The 19,053-nt window shown below is 33.5% G+C and overlaps 3 protein-coding genes across 5 annotated transcripts; 2 read left to right on the top strand and 1 right to left on the bottom strand.

The window, feature by feature from the left end:
• Positions 1-2,948: 2,948 nt before the first annotated feature.
• LOC107418194 (uncharacterized) lies at positions 2,949-9,057 on the top strand. 2 transcript variants are annotated; one of them, XM_016026870.4, is made up of 13 exons: positions 2,949-3,331; positions 3,710-3,738; positions 3,852-3,954; positions 4,039-4,210; positions 4,525-4,710; positions 4,939-5,099; positions 5,399-5,675; positions 5,831-6,045; positions 6,267-6,365; positions 6,449-6,975; positions 7,293-8,062; positions 8,138-8,336; positions 8,646-9,057. In XM_016026870.4, exons 1-13 carry the CDS (start codon positions 3,160-3,162, stop codon positions 8,805-8,807), a joined length of 3,072 nt encoding a protein of 1,023 aa, XP_015882356.3. In that variant the 5' UTR covers positions 2,949-3,159; the 3' UTR covers positions 8,808-9,057. The 2 variants fall into 2 exon arrangements, with proteins under 2 accessions (XP_015882356.3, XP_048329580.2); XM_048473623.2 differs by lacking the exon at positions 3,710-3,738 and having other exon boundaries at positions 3,170-3,331.
• A 452-nt stretch (positions 9,058-9,509) lies between these two features.
• On the bottom strand, positions 9,510-12,298 carry LOC107418168 (uncharacterized). 2 transcript variants are annotated; one of them, XM_048473626.2, is made up of 7 exons: positions 11,991-12,298; positions 10,649-11,147; positions 10,387-10,554; positions 10,161-10,250; positions 9,983-10,064; positions 9,778-9,888; positions 9,510-9,682 (listed from the first exon to the last, which is right to left on the bottom strand). In XM_048473626.2, the coding sequence occupies exons 1-7, from the start codon at positions 12,211-12,213 to the stop codon at positions 9,611-9,613; spliced, it is 1,245 nt and encodes a 414-aa protein (XP_048329583.2). In that variant the 5' UTR covers positions 12,214-12,298; the 3' UTR covers positions 9,510-9,610. The 2 variants fall into 2 exon arrangements, with proteins under 2 accessions (XP_048329583.2, XP_048329582.2); XM_048473625.2 differs by having other exon boundaries at positions 10,161-10,292; positions 11,991-12,283.
• Positions 12,299-14,341: 2,043 nt separating this feature from the next.
• On the top strand, positions 14,342-17,724 carry LOC107418161 (26S proteasome non-ATPase regulatory subunit 6). Its single transcript, XM_016026828.4, has 8 exons — positions 14,342-14,601; positions 14,716-14,830; positions 15,961-16,051; positions 16,154-16,299; positions 16,395-16,614; positions 16,739-16,847; positions 17,035-17,203; positions 17,378-17,724. The coding sequence occupies exons 1-8, from the start codon at positions 14,466-14,468 to the stop codon at positions 17,550-17,552; spliced, it is 1,161 nt and encodes a 386-aa protein (XP_015882314.2). The 5' UTR covers positions 14,342-14,465; the 3' UTR covers positions 17,553-17,724.
• The last annotated feature ends 1,329 nt before the right edge of the window (positions 17,725-19,053 follow it).

Raw genomic sequence — 19,053 nt, 5'->3', positions numbered from 1 at the left:
ATTTATTTTTTTTTTTTTCAATCCATTTTCCAATTTCCCGCGCACGCACAAGGAAGAAGCAGATTATAAAGCTTCTGGAAAGTAATGGTTAAATAAAATGAAAAAAAAAAAATAATGTTTGTAATTTAAAATTCTTTTGAATACTTTTTATTTTTATTTTTATTTTATTATTATTATTAATTTTTTTGGGCCAAGATTTTCTATAATTTATAATTTATATTTGGACTGGTCTAGAGCTTAAGCCTTAGAAGTCGATTAAGTGACATCTGGCACATTGTTTGCCATCGTCATGTCATTCTGATTGTCCCGAATCCACTTCATATTCTCAATCACCATGAGCCATGTCACGCGCGTGTTGGACACATTCCATGCTTTGGGCCTAATTGATTCTTCCCGCCAAATTTTATAGCAGCACTTCCATGAATTAGATTTCTGGGCAACAAAACCTCCCTGATTCGATCATTTGAGAACTCTAGCCCTTGCGACGTCGTTTCGGTCTCAACGGTGCACTGAGGTGGCTCGCGGCTTATATTCATTAACTCCGAAAGACGCAATGGAGTCGATTTGCCGGCGGACGGTGTCGTATTGGGAAAAGGGCTCTGCGACCCTTTCGCTCCATTAACAGGGTTTAAACTATTAGGCATTGCTAGGGTTTAAGGTTTTGCAAGAGTGCTCATTATTTGTGTTTTGTTTAAATGCGTTTATATTAATAAGTTTAATCCCTTTTTTAATTTGTATTGGGTTTTTGTTTTTTTCTTTTTTTGTGTTAATTTTGTGATTTTCCCCTTTGGGTTATGACTTTTGTTTGCAGATATTTGTCACGGGATGATTATTTCATGGAAGTAGCGGGGTTTAAGGTTTTGCAAGAGTGCTCGTTATTTGTGTTTTTTTTAAATGCGTTTATATTAATAAGTTTAATCCCTTTTTTAATTTGTATTGGGTTTTTGTTTTTTTGTTTTTTTGGGTTAATTGTATGATTTTCCCTTTGGGCTTATGATTTGCAGATATTTGTCACGGGTTGATTATTTCATGGAAATAGCATTCTTATCGGCTGATCAGATGATTCTAAGACCTTAACGGGCAGGTCATATTTTCAGCTCTATTGTAATGCTTGTCTGTGGATGCCTTGAAAAGTTTTGAGTAGAGCTGCTATTTGCAATCATGATTAGTTAATGTGAGAGGTGTCATGAAAATGCTTTGCTTTTGTATGTTTTATCTAATGTGAGCATTAATGAATTAGAACAAACAGTGATTGATTTTCTAATTTTGTATCGTAGGTTGAAGCATGCTTGGTCAGTCAAAATGGAGACAGTCTAGGTAAATAACAGGGGCTTATTTTTACTGCAAATTTCTTTCAACTTTTAAAATTGAATAATTTCAGTGCCATGCTAGACTTAAATTTAAGCTTACTTTGTGTGTTTTGGATTTCATCACCAGCTTTGCTTCTGCACTAGCTTATCACCATACTGATTTCTTAGTTTGGATGATCATGCTGCTTCTCTATCAAATTTTGACCACAAAATTCAGATATGATATGGTAAAAGCTTTCATTTCTATTTGTGCAGACGTAAGTTTCATACCCTTTTGGACAAATAGTATTCATAAACGTTTCTGTAGGGATCGGGTCCGTTTACTGAATGATCTTAAGTGTTTGTGTGACTTTCATCAGGCATTGGATATAATGGTTTCCCTAGAGGTTGTAAAGATGGCAAACTTCCTTGGGCAAGGTTTGTAACTGATATTAAATAATGGAAAATACTTTGATCTCTAAGCAGTAGTCATCCCTAAATCCTCTTATGTTTCAGAAATGAAATCCTAAACGGATGATCCTTTGGAGATGTATCCGTAAGTCAGGTTTCTAGGCTGCTGTAATCTGTTGTCTTTAAGAAGGTGGATGTCAAACTTTTTCTATCTATTTTTTTGCATCCAATCACACTATCACATCATATTTCTCCAAAAGGTTTTTGATATACTAAAATATGCATTTTTATAATACTAATTCATTTCATTCTTTCTATATATCTAATAGTTGCTGATACTCTGTCTGATTCTCTTCACTAGTTATAAAGTTTATGAGCGATGTCAGGCTCAATAATATTAGGTTATCACTGTAATTACAGCAAAATTGCATTTTATGCCATAGTCTAAGCAGGATTATTATAGTGGTTGTGGACAAGTACTGTGGAAAATTTTATATATAATATTAGAGATCAAAATTCTTCATACAAGTATTGTCCACAATGACTATAATAATCCTTATGTTACCAACCAATAATTAGGATTATTATTAGTTTAGTATTCTGATTTAGTCATTATATATCAGAATTTTACTATTTTTTTATCATTAGTAAGGAGCGTAGGAAATCATACTGAGAATTACAATGGAAGTATATAGAGTAATGTCTAGTGGCATAAACTGTTTGTTAAGAAATCGGTGTGGGAATTTATGGGACTTCTAATAATCTTTTCAGTTCAATTTTGTTTTTTTGATGAGAAATAAATTTTGCAAATCTAGAATTTTTTCTTTCTTTCTTTTTTTTTTTTTCTTTTATTTTAGGATGTTACAATTTATATCTTGACTTTTAAAATTCATCCTATTGAACCCTTTATTTTTTACTGGAGCAAATTGAGCATTTTATAAACTTAATAATCATAATTTTTAACTACTCATGCAATTTTGAAGTATGAATTAGGATTTTTTTAGTTTTTACGCTTAAGATAAGTTAACTGTAACATTTTAAACATAAATTTTTGTAGATTGATATTAAGAATTTTTTTGTTTTTCCTTTTTTTTCAAATTGAGAGTTTTTTTTTTTTTTCCTTTATTTTGTTTTTTTTTTTTTTTTTTTTTTTGTTTTTGTTTTTGGGGGCGGTGAAATAGAGAGTTAGTTCGGTGGGTTTTTAAATCGAGGATCTAAAATATTAGAAGTATCAAGTGCACTTAATAGACGAAGTTGGCTAGCTCGCGTGGTCGAGCGCCACTACCTCCGCCACAGTTGCGCGGGTTCTATGGGGAGGGCATAGGGGACAGCAAAATAAAAAAAAAAATAAAAAAGTGCAATTAATAAAAAATAAATAAAGTAAATAAAACAAACAAAAAATTGCTTGCTTTTGGAAACAGAAATTTTACTGCCAGAAAACAAGTTTCTGAGACCGAGCATGGAGGAGGAAGACGGAGCAAAGAGAAAGAGAGAAGTAGAAGCACAAGTCCTTGAGAAGGTCGGAGAAGTAATCTCCGGCATAAACAAGGCCAAACACGTCGACCAAGTCATTTGCGCGCTTCACTCCATCGCTAACCTCCTTTTTCCTCTCGATGCCTCTCTTCTCTCAGGTCTCATTCTCAATCGCCCGCTTCTCACTTCTTCGCTTTACTATCTTTTTAATGGTTTTAACCGTGGCTTTTTGTGAACAAAAATTTCAAGATTTCTGAGTTTGTGATACCGGTTGTTTGGTTGCTGAGAAATCGTATAATAATAGTTCTTTGTTTATTTTTTTTGCTTTGTTTACTAAATAACCGACAAAACTGGTAAAATTTTGCTTTCTTTAATTAAATTTTTGGGAACAAAATCAGCGGGAAAATGTTCTGTGTAGTTTCTTTTAATATATAGAGTTTGGAAACACCATATATTTCAATTCTAATTCGAACATCTATAGTTTTTGCTGTGTAGATTTTGATGGAAAAACTGAAAAATGAATTGTGAAATTTCAGGTAGTATTGATAAGCGGTGCAGAGAGCAGGTGTGCTTTCAGTTTGATTCATGGACATTCGAAATCTCGCAAGAAATTCTGTTTGTAGTTTTATGTTCATTTTCGATTCCATGTCTTTTATACTTGTGTTTGTGCTTCTACAGGTACTTAGTGCCAATGTTCCCACAGCAGATGAGAGAAAAGAGTGGTGGCAGGCATTCTACAGAGGAGCTGCATTTCCTTCAATTGCTCGCGTCCTTTTGCGTGGTAAATTTCTTTGATGATATTCTTGTTTCATGAATTCTGACTTAAAGGCTTCTTATGTCCTGTATAAATCGCTGTAATATGCAGATGTTGCTTCCAATTGGCTTGCTTGTTTCCCCTTTTCGGCTTGTAAACATGTCTATGATGTGTTTTTCGTCAATGGGCTTGCATCTGAGGTTGTTCGGACCTTAGTTCCTTGTCTACAGCAGAGTGGAAGTGATGATGTTGATGTTAATGCTATCAACTCCAATGCTGAAAGGTATGCATGAGATATTGATTTAATGCTGCTCTTTGAATTCATAATTGTATTTGGTAAACACACCTTTGAATAGCCAAAGATATCTGGTGCAAATACCTTTCTTTTTTTTTGCTGATGCAGTCCTATGTTTTGAACGTGCTTCTATTCTTATTGTGGCAAGTGTGTGAGAGAGTCATGCTATAGGCATTGCGTTGTATGAATGGAACAGAAATGTTCAATAATTTCACTATTTTAGTGTATGCTTTTGTGATATATAATTTGGAGCATAATAAATATCTAACTTTCAGTCTCATTTTTATTTTATCACCACCAAGGTTACTCGTACTCTGCTTGCTTGAAAATGATGGGGTGCTCCAGATGGCAAAGGAATTTGGTGGTTCTGGCCATTCTGAAAACTCTTCCCGCGAATATTTCAAGCCAGCTTTATCTAGGGTAGCACAGATTGTCACATCTGTACCTGACAAAGCACGATTAAGAGCCCCAGCCTCACTTTCATCACAGTATCCTTTTTATCTTAAGTGCTTAACTGTGTGGGTTCATGTATTTTGGGGCCTGAGATTTTGCTTTCACATGTTTTGGCTAAGATGATAAACAGAGTTGTGTTCTGTTACAAACTTTCTGGCTTTCTGTCAACTGTCATTGAGATGGAGTTAGTGATATGATATTTATCATGTCAAACTTTTATTATTGCTTCCTTTATTTGTTTATTCCTCACCAGATTACCATAGTTTGTTCTTCAAACAGATTACCATACAGCTTCTTTCTCTAGCAGAAGAAAGCAATATGAATCTATTGAATAAAGGAGCCATTTCAGATAAAAATGACATGGATGGTACCTTGTTATTTGTTGGTGAAATATTTGCACGTATCTGTCGACGTGGATCTGTAGGTAACTATTATAACCTAAGATAATGGAAAATCCTTACATTTAATCTATGCATTTACACAAAATATATATATATATATATACACTTTTGCTAGAAAGAAATGAATTCTAGTTCTGCTACTTCTTTTCTGAAAAAGTCACACTTCCATACAAGTTACTTATATCCATCAAATGGAGGAGCCACTCATGTTTTCTCAATTAATATTGTACTGAGATTAATATTGGTTGGGAATTTTCTTGCTTTGTCCTGTCAAGAAGGAGGCCTGGAAATTTCAACCAAAGTGTTTTTCTTTTTTCTGCAGATGTGCTATTAAGCGAAATAACCCCAAGGATCATTACACATGTCCAGAGCTTATTATCATCAACTGTTAATCTACTTCTCTCTGATGATTTTGAGTCGAATCCTAGTTCTCAATTTTGGTTGAATCTAATGCAAACAATCAAAGATTCATATGCTGTAGAAAGAATGTCTGAGCAGCTTTTGCAGAACCTTGCAACTGGATCTGCAAGTGATGTTGAAGCTTACTGGATTCTTTGGTTACTTTTTCGTCGAATTTTTGAACATCAGCCTTCAATAAGGTCAGTGAGCGTGGTTATCTTTTTTTCTTTCTTTTTTTTCCCCCCTTTTTTTCCACCACTCTTATGATCAAGTGGCCAGTTGTTTCCCCTTAGTGTTATGACCAAGTACTACTAATAACTTCTTTTGGTAGTTTTGACGTTTCCTTTCCTGTCAGGTCCATGTTTGTTGACAAATTTTTACTTTGGAAAGTATTTCCTGTTCGTAGCCTGCGATGGATCCTTCAATTTTCTGTGCTTGAATGCCCACCTGTTGCAAATTCACTTTCAAAAGGTCATAAGACCCGCAATTTCTTGGAGACCTTGCAGCGTCTGGTAGCTGTCTGGTCTAAAAGGGAATTTGTGCAAACAGCCACCATGGAGCAGCAAACTTGTATCCTTTCTCATTCCTTTATTCTGAAGCTACCAGTAGTGTTTACAGGATTATTGCTAGTTTTTGGTAATTCTATAATGGGGTAAGTTGTAGGAGCTTCAATAGTAGTTATAACAAACATATTCCAGCCTATTCTGCAAGACTTCCTGTTGCTTTAAAAAGGCTTTAATCCTCTTTGCACTTCTTTTTGGATTCTGTTGCCCCTTAATCTTGTAATTTAGATGTATCTGCAGCCGTTGGCCTATCCCTGGAGATGATGTCTAAAGAGGAACTAGATGAGGCTAAGGATGTGATGCACTCGATTCTTCAAGGAGTCGGCTGTAATTTTCTTCTTCCTTACTCTTAATAAGTATCTTGCAATGTGACTGGTTTGTATTTTATAACTTCGTCTTTCTGCTGGCAGGTAGGTTGGAGAGCCCTAATCATTTAGTTCGAAAAATGGCCAGCAATGTTGCTTTAGTGTTCTCTAGAGTTATTGATCCACATAATCCTCTATACCTTGATGACAGCTGCATTGGGGAGACTATTGACTGGGAGTTGGGGTTGATTAACTCTAAGGAAGGGACTCTGGGAACCACTGATTCTTCCGAGAAAGCTATTGATGTTAAAACATCTGCTACCATAATGCTGGAAAAGGACTTGAACTACACAGCAGATGATGGGACAGGCACTAAATTTAAGAGTAAAACTAAGAAAGTATCTGAATATAAGTTTGTTGATCCAGATGAGATTATTGATCCAGTTACTCTAAACTATGAATCAATCTCTGACAAAGATGACAATGATAATGATAGTGAGAATTCAGATACCTCGAGTGACTCCTCTTTACAACCATATGACTTGTCTGATGATGACACAGATTTAAAGAGAAACTTTTCACATTTAGTTGATGTAGTTGGGGCATTACGGAAACCTGATGATGCTGAAGGGGTAAGTCATCTTTATTTATTTATCATTTTTGTTTCCAAATTTTCTTCCAAGAATATACTTTTTATCTTCATTTTTTGGTATTCTGAGCTATTTGATACAACTTGTGCGATCCCTTTTGGTAAGCATTTTGTACAAGCTGGGATAAAATAGCATTCCTTTTTGTAAGCCAATAAAACATTTGGGAAGAAATAGCTAAAACAGAAATTGTTGGATTACCCAGTTTAATTGGATATGATGCAACTCCATGCAGTTCATCCAGTTATTTGTGCTGAAAAAAGTTATGTTTTTTAGATAGTTACACATGCATTATATTGCAGGTGGAGAAGGCTCTAGATGTTGCTGAAAAACTTGTGCGAGCATCACCTGATGAACTGAGGCATGTAGCAAGTGATCTTGTCCGTACTCTTGTACAGGTTCGTTGCTCTGATTTGGCTGTAGAAGGTGAGGAAGAATCAGCCGAAGACAAGAGGCAAAAAACATTGGTTGTTCTGCTTGCCACATGTCCTTTTGAATCCCTTGAAACTTTAAATAAACTACTATATTCACCTAATGTTGATATCAGTCAACGGATAATGATACTCGATGTCATGACCAATGCTGCTCAGGAGCTTGCTTATGCTAAAACTCTGAAACCAAAACATCAGACCAGGGCCCTCATATCAACCTTATCAGAGACACAAGCCTGGTTTTTGCCTAGTGACATAGGGCCTCCAGGAGCTGGTTCCTGGAAAGAGATTTCAGAAACAGGAACTTTACTAAACTGGTCAAATCGTTACGAGAGGGAACTTCCTTCAAAACCTGGTCAGATCAAAAAAGGAAAAACACGCAGATGGAACCTACGAACATCAAATATGCAAAACAATCAAATAGAGTGGTCTCAAAATAAGTTTCCAATGTATGCAGCAGCATTTATGCTGCCTGCCATGCATGGCTTTGATAAGAAAAGGCATGGTGTTGACTTGCTTGATAGAGATTTTATTGTCTTAGGGAAACTCATCTACATGCTTGGTGTTTGTATCAAATGCGCGGCCATGCATCCAGAAGCATCTTCATTGGCCCCTTCTCTTCTTGATATGCTTAGCTCAAGGTAATAAACTGAAAAACAGCATAATCTGTGCCTAAAAAGCTCTGTACTGATTGCCTCGGTTTTAACATTATGTAGGGCCATATGCCATCACAAAGAAGCCTATGTTAGAAGAGCAGTCCTTTTCGCAGCTTCATGCATATTGGTGTCTCTACATCCCTCTTCTGTAGCATCTTCCTTAGTTGAAGGAAATCTTGAAATTTCTAAAGGGCTTGAATGGATTCGCAGTTGGGCTCTTCATGTGGCTGAATCAGACACAGATAGAGAATGCTATACGGTAAGCAAGTAATTCTATCCATAAAGGTCCAGTATTTAAAATTTATGCATGCTTTTCATTTTTGCTTAGCTTTCTAATTATACTGCTGCTTATTTTATTAGTTATAAGAACAGCTTTACAGGAAACCATTTCTTGACCATTATCAGAGCTTACATTTATTTTCATATCACCTTGTTTACTTTTATTGCCTTCTATTGCCTGATACATGCTCAAAATTATGCAGATATACTTACATTTTTTTTGAAAAATCTATATTTGATTCATTTGCTTTACTATTATAAGGTCCTAATATAGATATTAAAATTTCAGATGGCTATGACATGTCTCCAACTTCATGCCGAGATGGCCCTCCAAGCTTCAAGATCGCTAGAGGCATTAGAAAGTACATCCAAGGTAGAAAATATTGGTCTTCCTTCCCATCTATCCAAGGGAACCATTAAAATCCCCTTCTCTAGTGGAACAATTTTATAAATTGAATATTTACCCCAAAAAAAATTGACAAATTGATCGTGGTCTTAAAAAGGAAATCCATTACTTGTGAGCTCTTTTGTACAGACCATAGCCTCGTTGTCTAGGTTTTGTGTTTTCCTTTCCATTTTCTTTTTTCCATGTTCAGTTTTTTGGGCACATTGGAAGGTGGCCCTCATTCATGTCCATGTATATTTATTGTTGTGTTGTATCCGATAGCAAGTGGGACATTAGCCCAACACTGTTATCTTCTTATCCTTTTTCCTTTACAAGCTAAATTGCTAATTGGCCAACTCAGCGTTAGAATACTGCCACGTGGATTTGAATTGTTCCACCTAGGTTTAATACAACTTGTAAATCAACTTAAATAGGATAAAGCATTTCTTCACAATCTTAAATTACCTGCAAATTAATTTTTTCAATTTCATTTTTATTAATATATTCAATTTCACTTTATTTAAACGTTGTAAGAAACAAAAAGAAAACTCGGAAATTATATTTTGCAAGTGCAAAATTCAAACGTATGTGAATTAACATGCATAGGGAAATTTTTGAGGAGCAAAAATAGAATAGAGAATCGAAACCATTGCATTACGAATTACGTGTATATATATATATATATATATATATGACCTAAACATATTTGCTTGCTTCTCGGCTAAAGTTTAATTTACAAATACACTATACATATCTGTCTACAAGCACTTTCTTTTTTTTTTTCTTTTTTTTTTTTTTTTTTTTTTTGTGGGGGGCTTGGACTGTCTACAAACACTTCGTTTATATGGAGGTCACTTCGTTTATGTAGGTCACTTGGGAAAAGAATCAAGCCTCTTAAGGAAGCATTCCAAACCTTCCCGAGTAAACCAACTTTGTTTCATCTGCAGAGCATCATATAAGAAAGAGAAAACTCCATTACTAAACTTTCTTATCCGTGCATCAAAGAATAAACATATTCAACGCCGAGGGAACTTACAAAATAAGGGTAGCCCTTCATACTAAAATCCTCTGGAGCACCTTCCATGAATAAACTAATGAAGTAGAGGACAAAACTACCACATTCCTCTCCATCTCTCTGCTGCGGTACCTGAATTTTTTTTTTCAAATTGTGATTGCAAGTGAAACAAGTATGAAACGAGAGATTTATATTGACAGAGGTCAAAAGAAAGTTTCATGATCACCTTCGGCACCAAGAGAGGAATTTTTCTAATTTGATCTTTGCTTTCAGGCCTGCCTTCTGCTTTATAAATGTCGAATATAAATCTGACAAGAAAGACAGTATCAAAGTCTAAATTAGGAACCATGCTGAATCATGTTTGGTGAAAAATTAAAAGAGAAAAAGGTAACAATAAAACATACTTTCTTATGTCCGGTTCAAGCCGCCTAGGATCTGCACCTTCAAGAGAATCCAGCAACAACATGCATGTTGTTCTGGATTCTGATTGCAAACTTTCACCAAAGTGACACAAGATTAGTAGGCTCCAGTGACTCCTAAAAGGATGGTACTTCAAACTTTTAACATCCCAGGAATTGATGAGAAAAAAAATCTGAAAATCTCAAACAATGATAAGAAACAAGCACGTACCAGCAAACTATTGGAACAAAAACATATTTTTTTGAAAAAATACGCTTCTTCTTAATCCATGACAGCAGCTTAGATCTCTGAGGTACTTTCTTGTACAAGGTAAACCATAAACAATCAAAGTATGTACAGGAAGTCCTCTGATCCTCCGGGAAGCTCCTCCACAAATTCCTGTACATATTGAAAATATCAGGGATAGATTCTCAAAACACAGGCGATGAACAAGGCCTCTCTTAAATATGCATATTTAAAGACTAAAACTTACTCCAAGTAACACTCAAAAATTCCAGAGTCTAGTTTGCTAGTTCTTTTAGATACTTCATCTGCATTGTCAGCATCCTTGTGGCGAACTAAAGCTCGAGAGGATAGTTTCTTATCTTGTTTAGAGACTGCATCTGCATCATAATCTGCATTCTTGTGGCTAACTAAAGCTTGAGAGTCTAGTTTCTTATCTTGTTTAGAAACTGCATTTGCACCATCTACTGCATTCTTGTGGCTAATTAAAGCTCGAGAGTTTGGTTTCTTATCTTGTTTAGAAAGTGCATCTGCACCATCTTCTGCATTCTTGCGGCTAATTAAAGCTCGAGAGTCTTGTTTCGTCTCGTGTTTAGAGACTGCATCTGCATCATGATCTGCATTCTTGGGGCTAATTTTCCACTTTGATCGCTTTCCGCGAGGAACGTTTAAAAACCATGGGAATTTCTCTTCATGATCTTGATTAGTAATCTTCTTTCTTCGAGAATATGTGCAAAGATTTGAGATCTCTGATCAGGGCATAAAACACACTAACTGATTAGAATTTCTCTATAAATCTTCTAAGACAAATACATAAAACAAAAGCTTCATAGCACTGTCAAACTTAAAAACCTATAATATGTATCTCACTTAAAATTATTGGCTTAGCAGGAAATTACTTTCATTTACTTTGTAAAGAGTAACAAGCTATCAATATTTTCAACACTTGGCCAATAAGAGCATAAATGGTCAATATCTGAAAATCGTTGTAGTATATATGGTTTCCCAACTACAAACACACGGAAAAATGAAAATGCACTGGCACACAAACATATGACACAGACAGAATCTGAACATGTTCCTCCCCCCCCCCCCCCCAAAAAAAAAAAAAAAAAAAAAAACATTGGGGCATCGTCATGACCAAGCCAATAGCAATATTTTTCTTTCTTCTGTTTCACCCCCAATTAGTTTCAACATTTGTCATCAGAAAAGGGAAAATTTTTCGCTACCTATGTCCTTAAAAAAAATAAAAATAAAAATTGACACTTATAATAACAAAAGATGGGCAATAAATAAGCGGAAAAACAAGTATCATCAAACACCCAAACTCACCCCTTAACCTAATGAGGAAAAAAATATATTTTTTTGTTTAGGGAAAAAAAAAAAAAAATAACAAATCGCGTTTGGCAACTGAGAAAGCGCAGGAAAATAAAAGTAACTCCAAAAAACTAAAAAACAAAAAAAAAAACAAAAAAAAAATATATATATATATAGGGCTTTTGTACTGCTACTTGTGGAAAAACTTAACGGGCTGTGAAATTATGGAGAGAAAGAAAAATAGATTAGCAATGGTGGTGAGAAAAAGATTAAACCTGAAATCGGAGGGTCGAGATCAATGATGGTAGTAGTGTTACCGATCTTTCTCTTGGTCATTCTGAAATATGAATACCCAAAAGGAAGGAAGTCCGTCTCTGAGTCCGGCGCAGCAGAGCACGTGAATATTTTGGGCGCCAATTTGAACGAGGCCATGTTTCTGGGATGGTCAGAACTATACTGTGATTTACAGCTGCCCACTATTCTACCTTTGATGGTCATTTATTATTATTCACTTTTTTTATAAAATTTGTTAATACTTTTATTTTTTATTAATTCCTAAATTTACTATTAGTTACTAATGGGTATTATTTAAAATTAAAAAATATATATAAGAAAACAGCAAAAGCGTTGATTATATTCTACAACCATGAACTATAACATTTTTTGTTAAGAAGCAATAAATATGTATATAGATATATAGAGTTTAATATGTATATAGATATATAGAGTTTCAACCCAAATCAACCAAGGAAATCATATTTTGGAAACTGTAATAATTATTATATCACCATAACGTAATGGTATAGTAATTAAATATATATTTTTATAATAAAATCATATAATATATACCTCCCGAATGTGTATATGAAGTTGATCAAAAATGAAAAAAAAAAATGTGTATGGGTAATTTATAATTTTTATGTTATGGTACTTATTTTATTTGCATGTTGTAAACAGGGATAGCAACGGGACAGCCTCTTCCATTCTCCGTCTCTTGAGAATTCCACGTTCCCGTGCCTGGGATGGGAATTCCCAAGGTCGAGTTGAGATAGAGATCTCAATTCCCTTGCTTCTTTTTTAAATTTTTTAGATTTTAATTTAAAAAAATTAATAATATTGTTACTTTCTTTTTCAAACAAACAAATAAATAAATAATAAAAATATCTAAAAAATTGTTTATATATATATATATATATGTTAATTAATATACAGTAAAATTTTCATTTAGGTTTTTTCAGTTTTATCTTAATTATAATTAGATTCATATTTTTAAAAAATTATATTCAAAATTTATCCATTGTTTTAATATGTTAATATTTATTATTTTTTATTAAAATTCATAAGTGTAAGGATGTCAAAATTGAAAAAGTTTAAATAAAATTTACTCTACTATATATGTAAACAAAGCGGAGATTTTATTTCTAATCCCCACCCCTCCCCTAACCCAAGATAAAAAAATTTTACCCCCTTTCCCACCCCACCAACCTAATTAGTTAGGGAATTCCCACACTATTAAATGTGAAAATAGGACAAACCCAAGTTATTTTGTAATACTTAATTGTGAATATTTAATTAAAAAGATATATTTAATTTATAGTTTAATAGATTTTAAAATAAATTATAAATTTTAAAAAATTTGATGGATTATTATGGAATTTTATATACTTTATAAAGAATTTATAAAAATTTAACGAAATTTTTTGAATCAAAGCTAAATTTCATATTAGCTACTTTTTTCACAATTTCACCTTTAAAATTTTTTCAAATTCATTAAGATCTATCATTTTTTAAAATATTTTAAAATCAATGACTTTTTAAATATATATAGATTTTAAAAGAATTTTATAAAGTTTTAATTTAATACATTTGGATTTTAATAAATTTTTATAAAATAAATTAAAATATAAATTTAATATTATTAAATTTATATAGATTATTTTAAAATCTAAATTGAATATCTCTAAACTTTCAAATTCTTTTAAATTTTTTTAAACTCTAACACTCTTAAATATCAAATAAATTAAAGCTCTTGGTGTGCTCAATTACAAAACCTATGGGTAACCTTTTGCTCTCTTGTTAATACTAAAAATATGTTAAGAAGCAATAAATGTATATATATATATTAAAAAAATAGCAATATATATATTAAAAAAGTTGTTTTCTTTTTTTTAATATTTTTTTCTTTATTAATTATTAAAATTTCAATTCCTTCCAAGCGTAGTTTTTAAGTCCAAATTACTAATTACAATGTTTAGGATTGAATTGTCCTATTAGGAGCGTTCAACCAAGGAAAGTTGTTTTTTGTTGAATTACAAATTGCATTTTGTTGTTTTTCTTTCAAATTACCGATGGGGATCATAAGAAATTGTCGATGAAATTGTCGATGAAATTGGTTTAAAATTACTGTAGATTGATCTAGGTTAAATAATTTTTTTACCCATGCCTTGTGCCATGTAATGTAGGCTAGTTATTTTAATTTATTTATCGTTGGTGATATGCAAACAAAGTCGGGTCGGATCGAAATTGGCCCACTGTAAAAACTGCAGCGCGAGAAAAGCATGAGATTTTATTATTAATTTATTAATCAACGAGTTTATATATATATATATATATATATATATACGCATATCAAACACAAACAAAGCCGTACTGTTTATTTTCGTCTATCACTTTCCTCCTTGCCCAAGCAAAGCACAGAGCTTTTAAAATCGGAAACCTAACTCAGTGAATCGGGTACTATTGACTCAGCAATGGAAGGCCAAGATGGTATTCAGCAACCGCACCTCGTGCTCGCTCACAAGCTATTCCTTCTCTCCGACCCTGACGTCCAAGACATCGAGAAGGTTCGACTAAGAGAAGAGGTCTTCAACTCCGTTAAAGCCGACGGTAAATAATTTACTCTCCGTTTGGGACACCAATTGTCGCCGATCTTCTTCTTATTCAATGTTTTCGAATTTCGGCTTCACATAAATAGGTTTCTTTTCTTTTGCATTTTTGTAGACATGGCTCCGTTGTACGAAACCCTAGTCGCCGAATCAGTGTTGGAGTTGGATCAGGGCGTTTTGAACTCGATGCGTGAGAAGATCGAGGAGGAGCTCAAGAAGCATGACGAAAAGTGAGTTTGTATTTGGTAATTTCTGACAATTTGGTTTTTGCTAGCTTTACTTTTGGAGACGATGGAGATAGTAAATTAAATACGTAGTGTATATTTTTAGGATTTGAAAATTCATGTTTTCTTTGCCAAATTGCTTTATTAGGATAAAAAGTAGCGGGTTTAATGTTATTTGATTTGACTATTTAGCAGTTTAAAAGGATTGTGATTCTAATAATCTTGGTCAATCTACATATGCTTTATTGCGCTGTATAACCAAATAGAGCTTGTCAATATCGTTTACTGTTTAGAACTGTAAATTTGAAATTCTGGCATATTTTTCTATAAAGCAAGTTGTATAATCTAAAACGGACTTTATTTTTAGTGAGGAAATATAGGTTGTTGCTCAATGTTAGTTTTTCAAGCAGTTTATTCGTTAAATTGATTGGCATTGGAGTTCCGCGTGGTGTTTTGCACTTAACTCGAAATAATTGGTTTTCATCAACAATTGGTGGTATTCAGCACTAACTGGAAGCACTTATCATGTTGCTAGAGTTGTAAGGTCTCAGATGTGGTTTATTTTCTGTTAGTAGATTATATTCGTAGGGACACATTCACTTCTTTAGCTTGAAGTTCCCTATATACATGGCCATTTTTGTTGGGAGATGGTAGGATGAACCTTTATCACAGGGTTGTTAAATTAGGTGCTTAGGTCCTTCTATACAGCCTCTGCTATATATGCATATGATTGCTGGAAATTTCTTATCTATGGATTATAGATCCTGTCATCATGTGACAAATTTTTTTTACATGCCAAAATTGTGGCGGCTTACCTTTTTTCCTTCTACCTGTTACTCTAGCTGGTGCTGGTTATTACAATGTTGTATCCTTCATCTTATGTATCCATATTGATTGTAAAGTGTTTTACTCTACTATTTTCCCTAGCATTATCATTGTGGGAATGGACCTTTTTACCTGAAGTTATGTACATCAAAATGAGTTCAGGCTGGTGTAGAATTTATGGATGAAAAGAGTATTCCAATACTAAGCTGTTATATTATTGGAATTCATGCATAAACCAGTTTATTTGTCACATGTTTATTTACTGTATTATTTATATCCAATTGATTCTATCTGGTTTCTTTTGTTTTTAGGATTGCTGATGCTGAAGAGAACTTGGGTGAAAGTGAAGTTAGAGAAGCTCATTTAGCTAAATCCTTGTTTTTTATTCGGATTGGTGACAAGGTATATAAGTGTTTGAAGCTTTGGTTTTGGGGTATTGTTTTCTTCTTCATGTTCTTTCAAGAGGTATTTATTCTATATCTTATTTTTTTGCTTATGAACCAGGAAAAAGCATTGGAGCAACTCAAAGTGACAGAAAGCAAAACTGTTGCAGTTGGACAGAAGATGGACTTGGTCTTCTATACATTGCAGATTGGTTTTTTCTACATGGATTTTGACCTTATTTCTAAAAGCATTGATAAAGCAAAGAAGTAAGTGAAGATGCGAAATTTTCTACCTCATTCTATGGCTCTCTATTAACTTGGTAGTTGACTCTATGATTGTTACTGTTTGCACATGAGGTCAGCCTGTTTGAAGAGGGAGGTGATTGGGAAAGAAAGAACCGACTGAAGGTTTATGAAGGCTTGTTCTACATGTCCACTCGGAATTTTAAGAAGGCAACCAGTTTGTTCTTGGATTCTATTTCAACATTCACAACTTATGAACTTTTCCCCTATGATACCTTCATATTTTACACTGTCCTTACAAGCATTATATCACTGGATAGAGTTTCTCTGAAACAAAAGGTATCTATTTTCTCAAGTGCATAGATTTATTTTGAACTTTTTATTTTAGTAAATTTCTTTGGTTTTCTGGGCAATTAGCGATGTTTACTACAGAAGTTATTAATTCTGATGGATATGTGATCAGGTAGTGGATGCGCCTGAGATCCTGACAGTGATTGGGAAGATCCCACATCTATCTGACTTTTTGAATTCTCTATATGATTGTCAATACAAATCATTTTTTACTGCATTTGGTAAGTAGGAATCTATCATACATGCCTGTTATATTTATCAAGTGAAAATGGTCAGAGATACTAATTTGAAAAAAATAATAATAAAGAGCATGATGTACCTCTTAAATATGGACATTATCACTAAATTTTATATACATAGATCAGCATGTTGGGTATGTTGTATAACATCTTTGTACTGTACTTTCAGCTGGCTTGACAGAGCAAATAAAATTGGACCGATATCTACATCCACACTTCCGGTATTACATGAGGGAGGTCAGAACTGTAGTGTACTCTCAGTTTTTGGAATCCTACAAGAGTGTCACAATTGAAGCAATGGCTAAAGCATTTGGCGTGACAGTGGACTTCATTGATTTGTAAGTTATTTTCTATGCATCTTTGTTTTTTTCCTCTCTCTCTCTGTACAATTTATCTTATTTGTGTATACATCTGTGTTTGTGTGTGAGGAAATAATATGTAGTAGGTGTACTAATTCAGTAAAGTTCGTTCCAAGGCCTAAATCTAATGGAAACTCACATTCGTTTTTGCAGGGAGCTGTCTCGTTTCATTGCAGCAGGAAAGCTACATTGCAAGATTGACAAAGTTGCAGGTGTTCTTGAAACTAACCGGCCTGATGCAAAGAATGCTCTATACCAAGCAACCATCAAGCAAGGGGACTTCTTATTAAACCGGATCCAGAAACTGTCTCGAGTGATAGATTTGTAGGTAGGGTCTTCTCTCGGAATTGATTTTCAACAGTTAGTAGTCAGAAAGAGATTTGGAGCATATAACTTTCTGCCTTTCATTCAATGATTGTAATATTAATTGAGAGTTGTATTTCATTTTCTCTTAATTATGGTGATTTAAAGAGTACTGAATTTTCAGGCTTTGGCTTTTATTTTGTTCTGAGGCATTTTTATTTCTTTCCGTAGTGATACTTTTAAATGCACGGATTTTCATGTAAAATGTGCTACAAATAAGCATCTTTTTGATAATCATATGACAGCGGTGGAAAAACAAAGATTCCACAAAAGCTACCATTTAAGCTAAAAAATCGTAACATATTTTCCATTTTCGAAGTAAATGAAATGACTTAATCTCGTGCCCATGCATCATTAGAGAGAAATCTGTATGTGCTTGTGTCATGTGGAGGTATAGTGTCCTGGAAAGATTCACGGGCATGTAGTGTTTGACCCAGATAGGAAAAAGCTAGTTCTTGAAATTCTGGAATTTCAGGACTACTTGCTTTTCTGAGTGGCGAAGAGGTGGCGATTGTCATGTGGATTGCTTTTTTGTGGATATCCTTTCGGCCACACGCCAATAATACTGTATGATCTTTCTTATAGTGTTTGATCATTAATTTTTCTGTTTATTTATTGGAATTCATATAATGATTAAATATTCAATTATGGGTTTCGAATACTTTTAAAAGAGAACCAAGTTTTCTCATTTGATCGGAGAAGTGAAGCTTTCAGTACCATGTGAGAATTGTAACTTGACGTAAGGGTTTTTCTATTATTATACTCAAAACATGATTTGACAAGTTTTCATAAAATAAAAAAATAAAATAAAAAAGAAAAGAAAAGAAAAAAAAAAAGAAAAAGAAAAATGTACTTGTCAAATGAGAGATGCCCGTCGTTAAGCTCACTTTGGTACGATTCTTTCGACACCTCACAATCTCACCAAAGCATAAGACATGAATGCCTCCCAACTTTTTTCAAACTCCAGATATTATTGAATACAACATGAAACTTAAATGCCTTGCGATTTGTGTTTACTATTTAATGATGTTTATTTTTCTTTTTATCAAATTTTCTTATCAAGTGTTAGAATTAGAATGAAGAATACCTAACTTTCGAGGAATATTTACATTTATATATATTTTTCTTTTTCTCTTTTCATTTTTCCCTACCTTCTCATCTTAGAAAGCTATAATAAAATGTATTATGTATATATAAACTATTTATCATAAAAAATATAAAAAGTGTTGCTCCAAGAGTCCAAGAAAGAAGGATGCAGATCAAAACAAAAAAACAAAAGGGTAAAAAAGAAAACCAAAAAAAATGATAATAAATATAAAGCAAACATTCTCATCTTATGAAAACTTTTGTCAATTATACGAAAGAAGCAAATTCAAAACATTACAACCATTTATCACTATATATATAAAAACTACTTATCACAAAAAATAAAAATATAAATAGAGGGCTGCTCCTAGAAATCAAGA

The sequence above is a fragment of the Ziziphus jujuba genome, chromosome 2, assembly GCF_031755915.1.
Source record: "Ziziphus jujuba cultivar Dongzao chromosome 2, ASM3175591v1".
NCBI classification, from domain to species: Eukaryota; Viridiplantae; Streptophyta; class Magnoliopsida; order Rosales; family Rhamnaceae; genus Ziziphus; species Ziziphus jujuba.
Note: the sequence above shows the minus strand (reverse complement) of the source record. Positions and strands in the feature narration are given on the sequence as shown.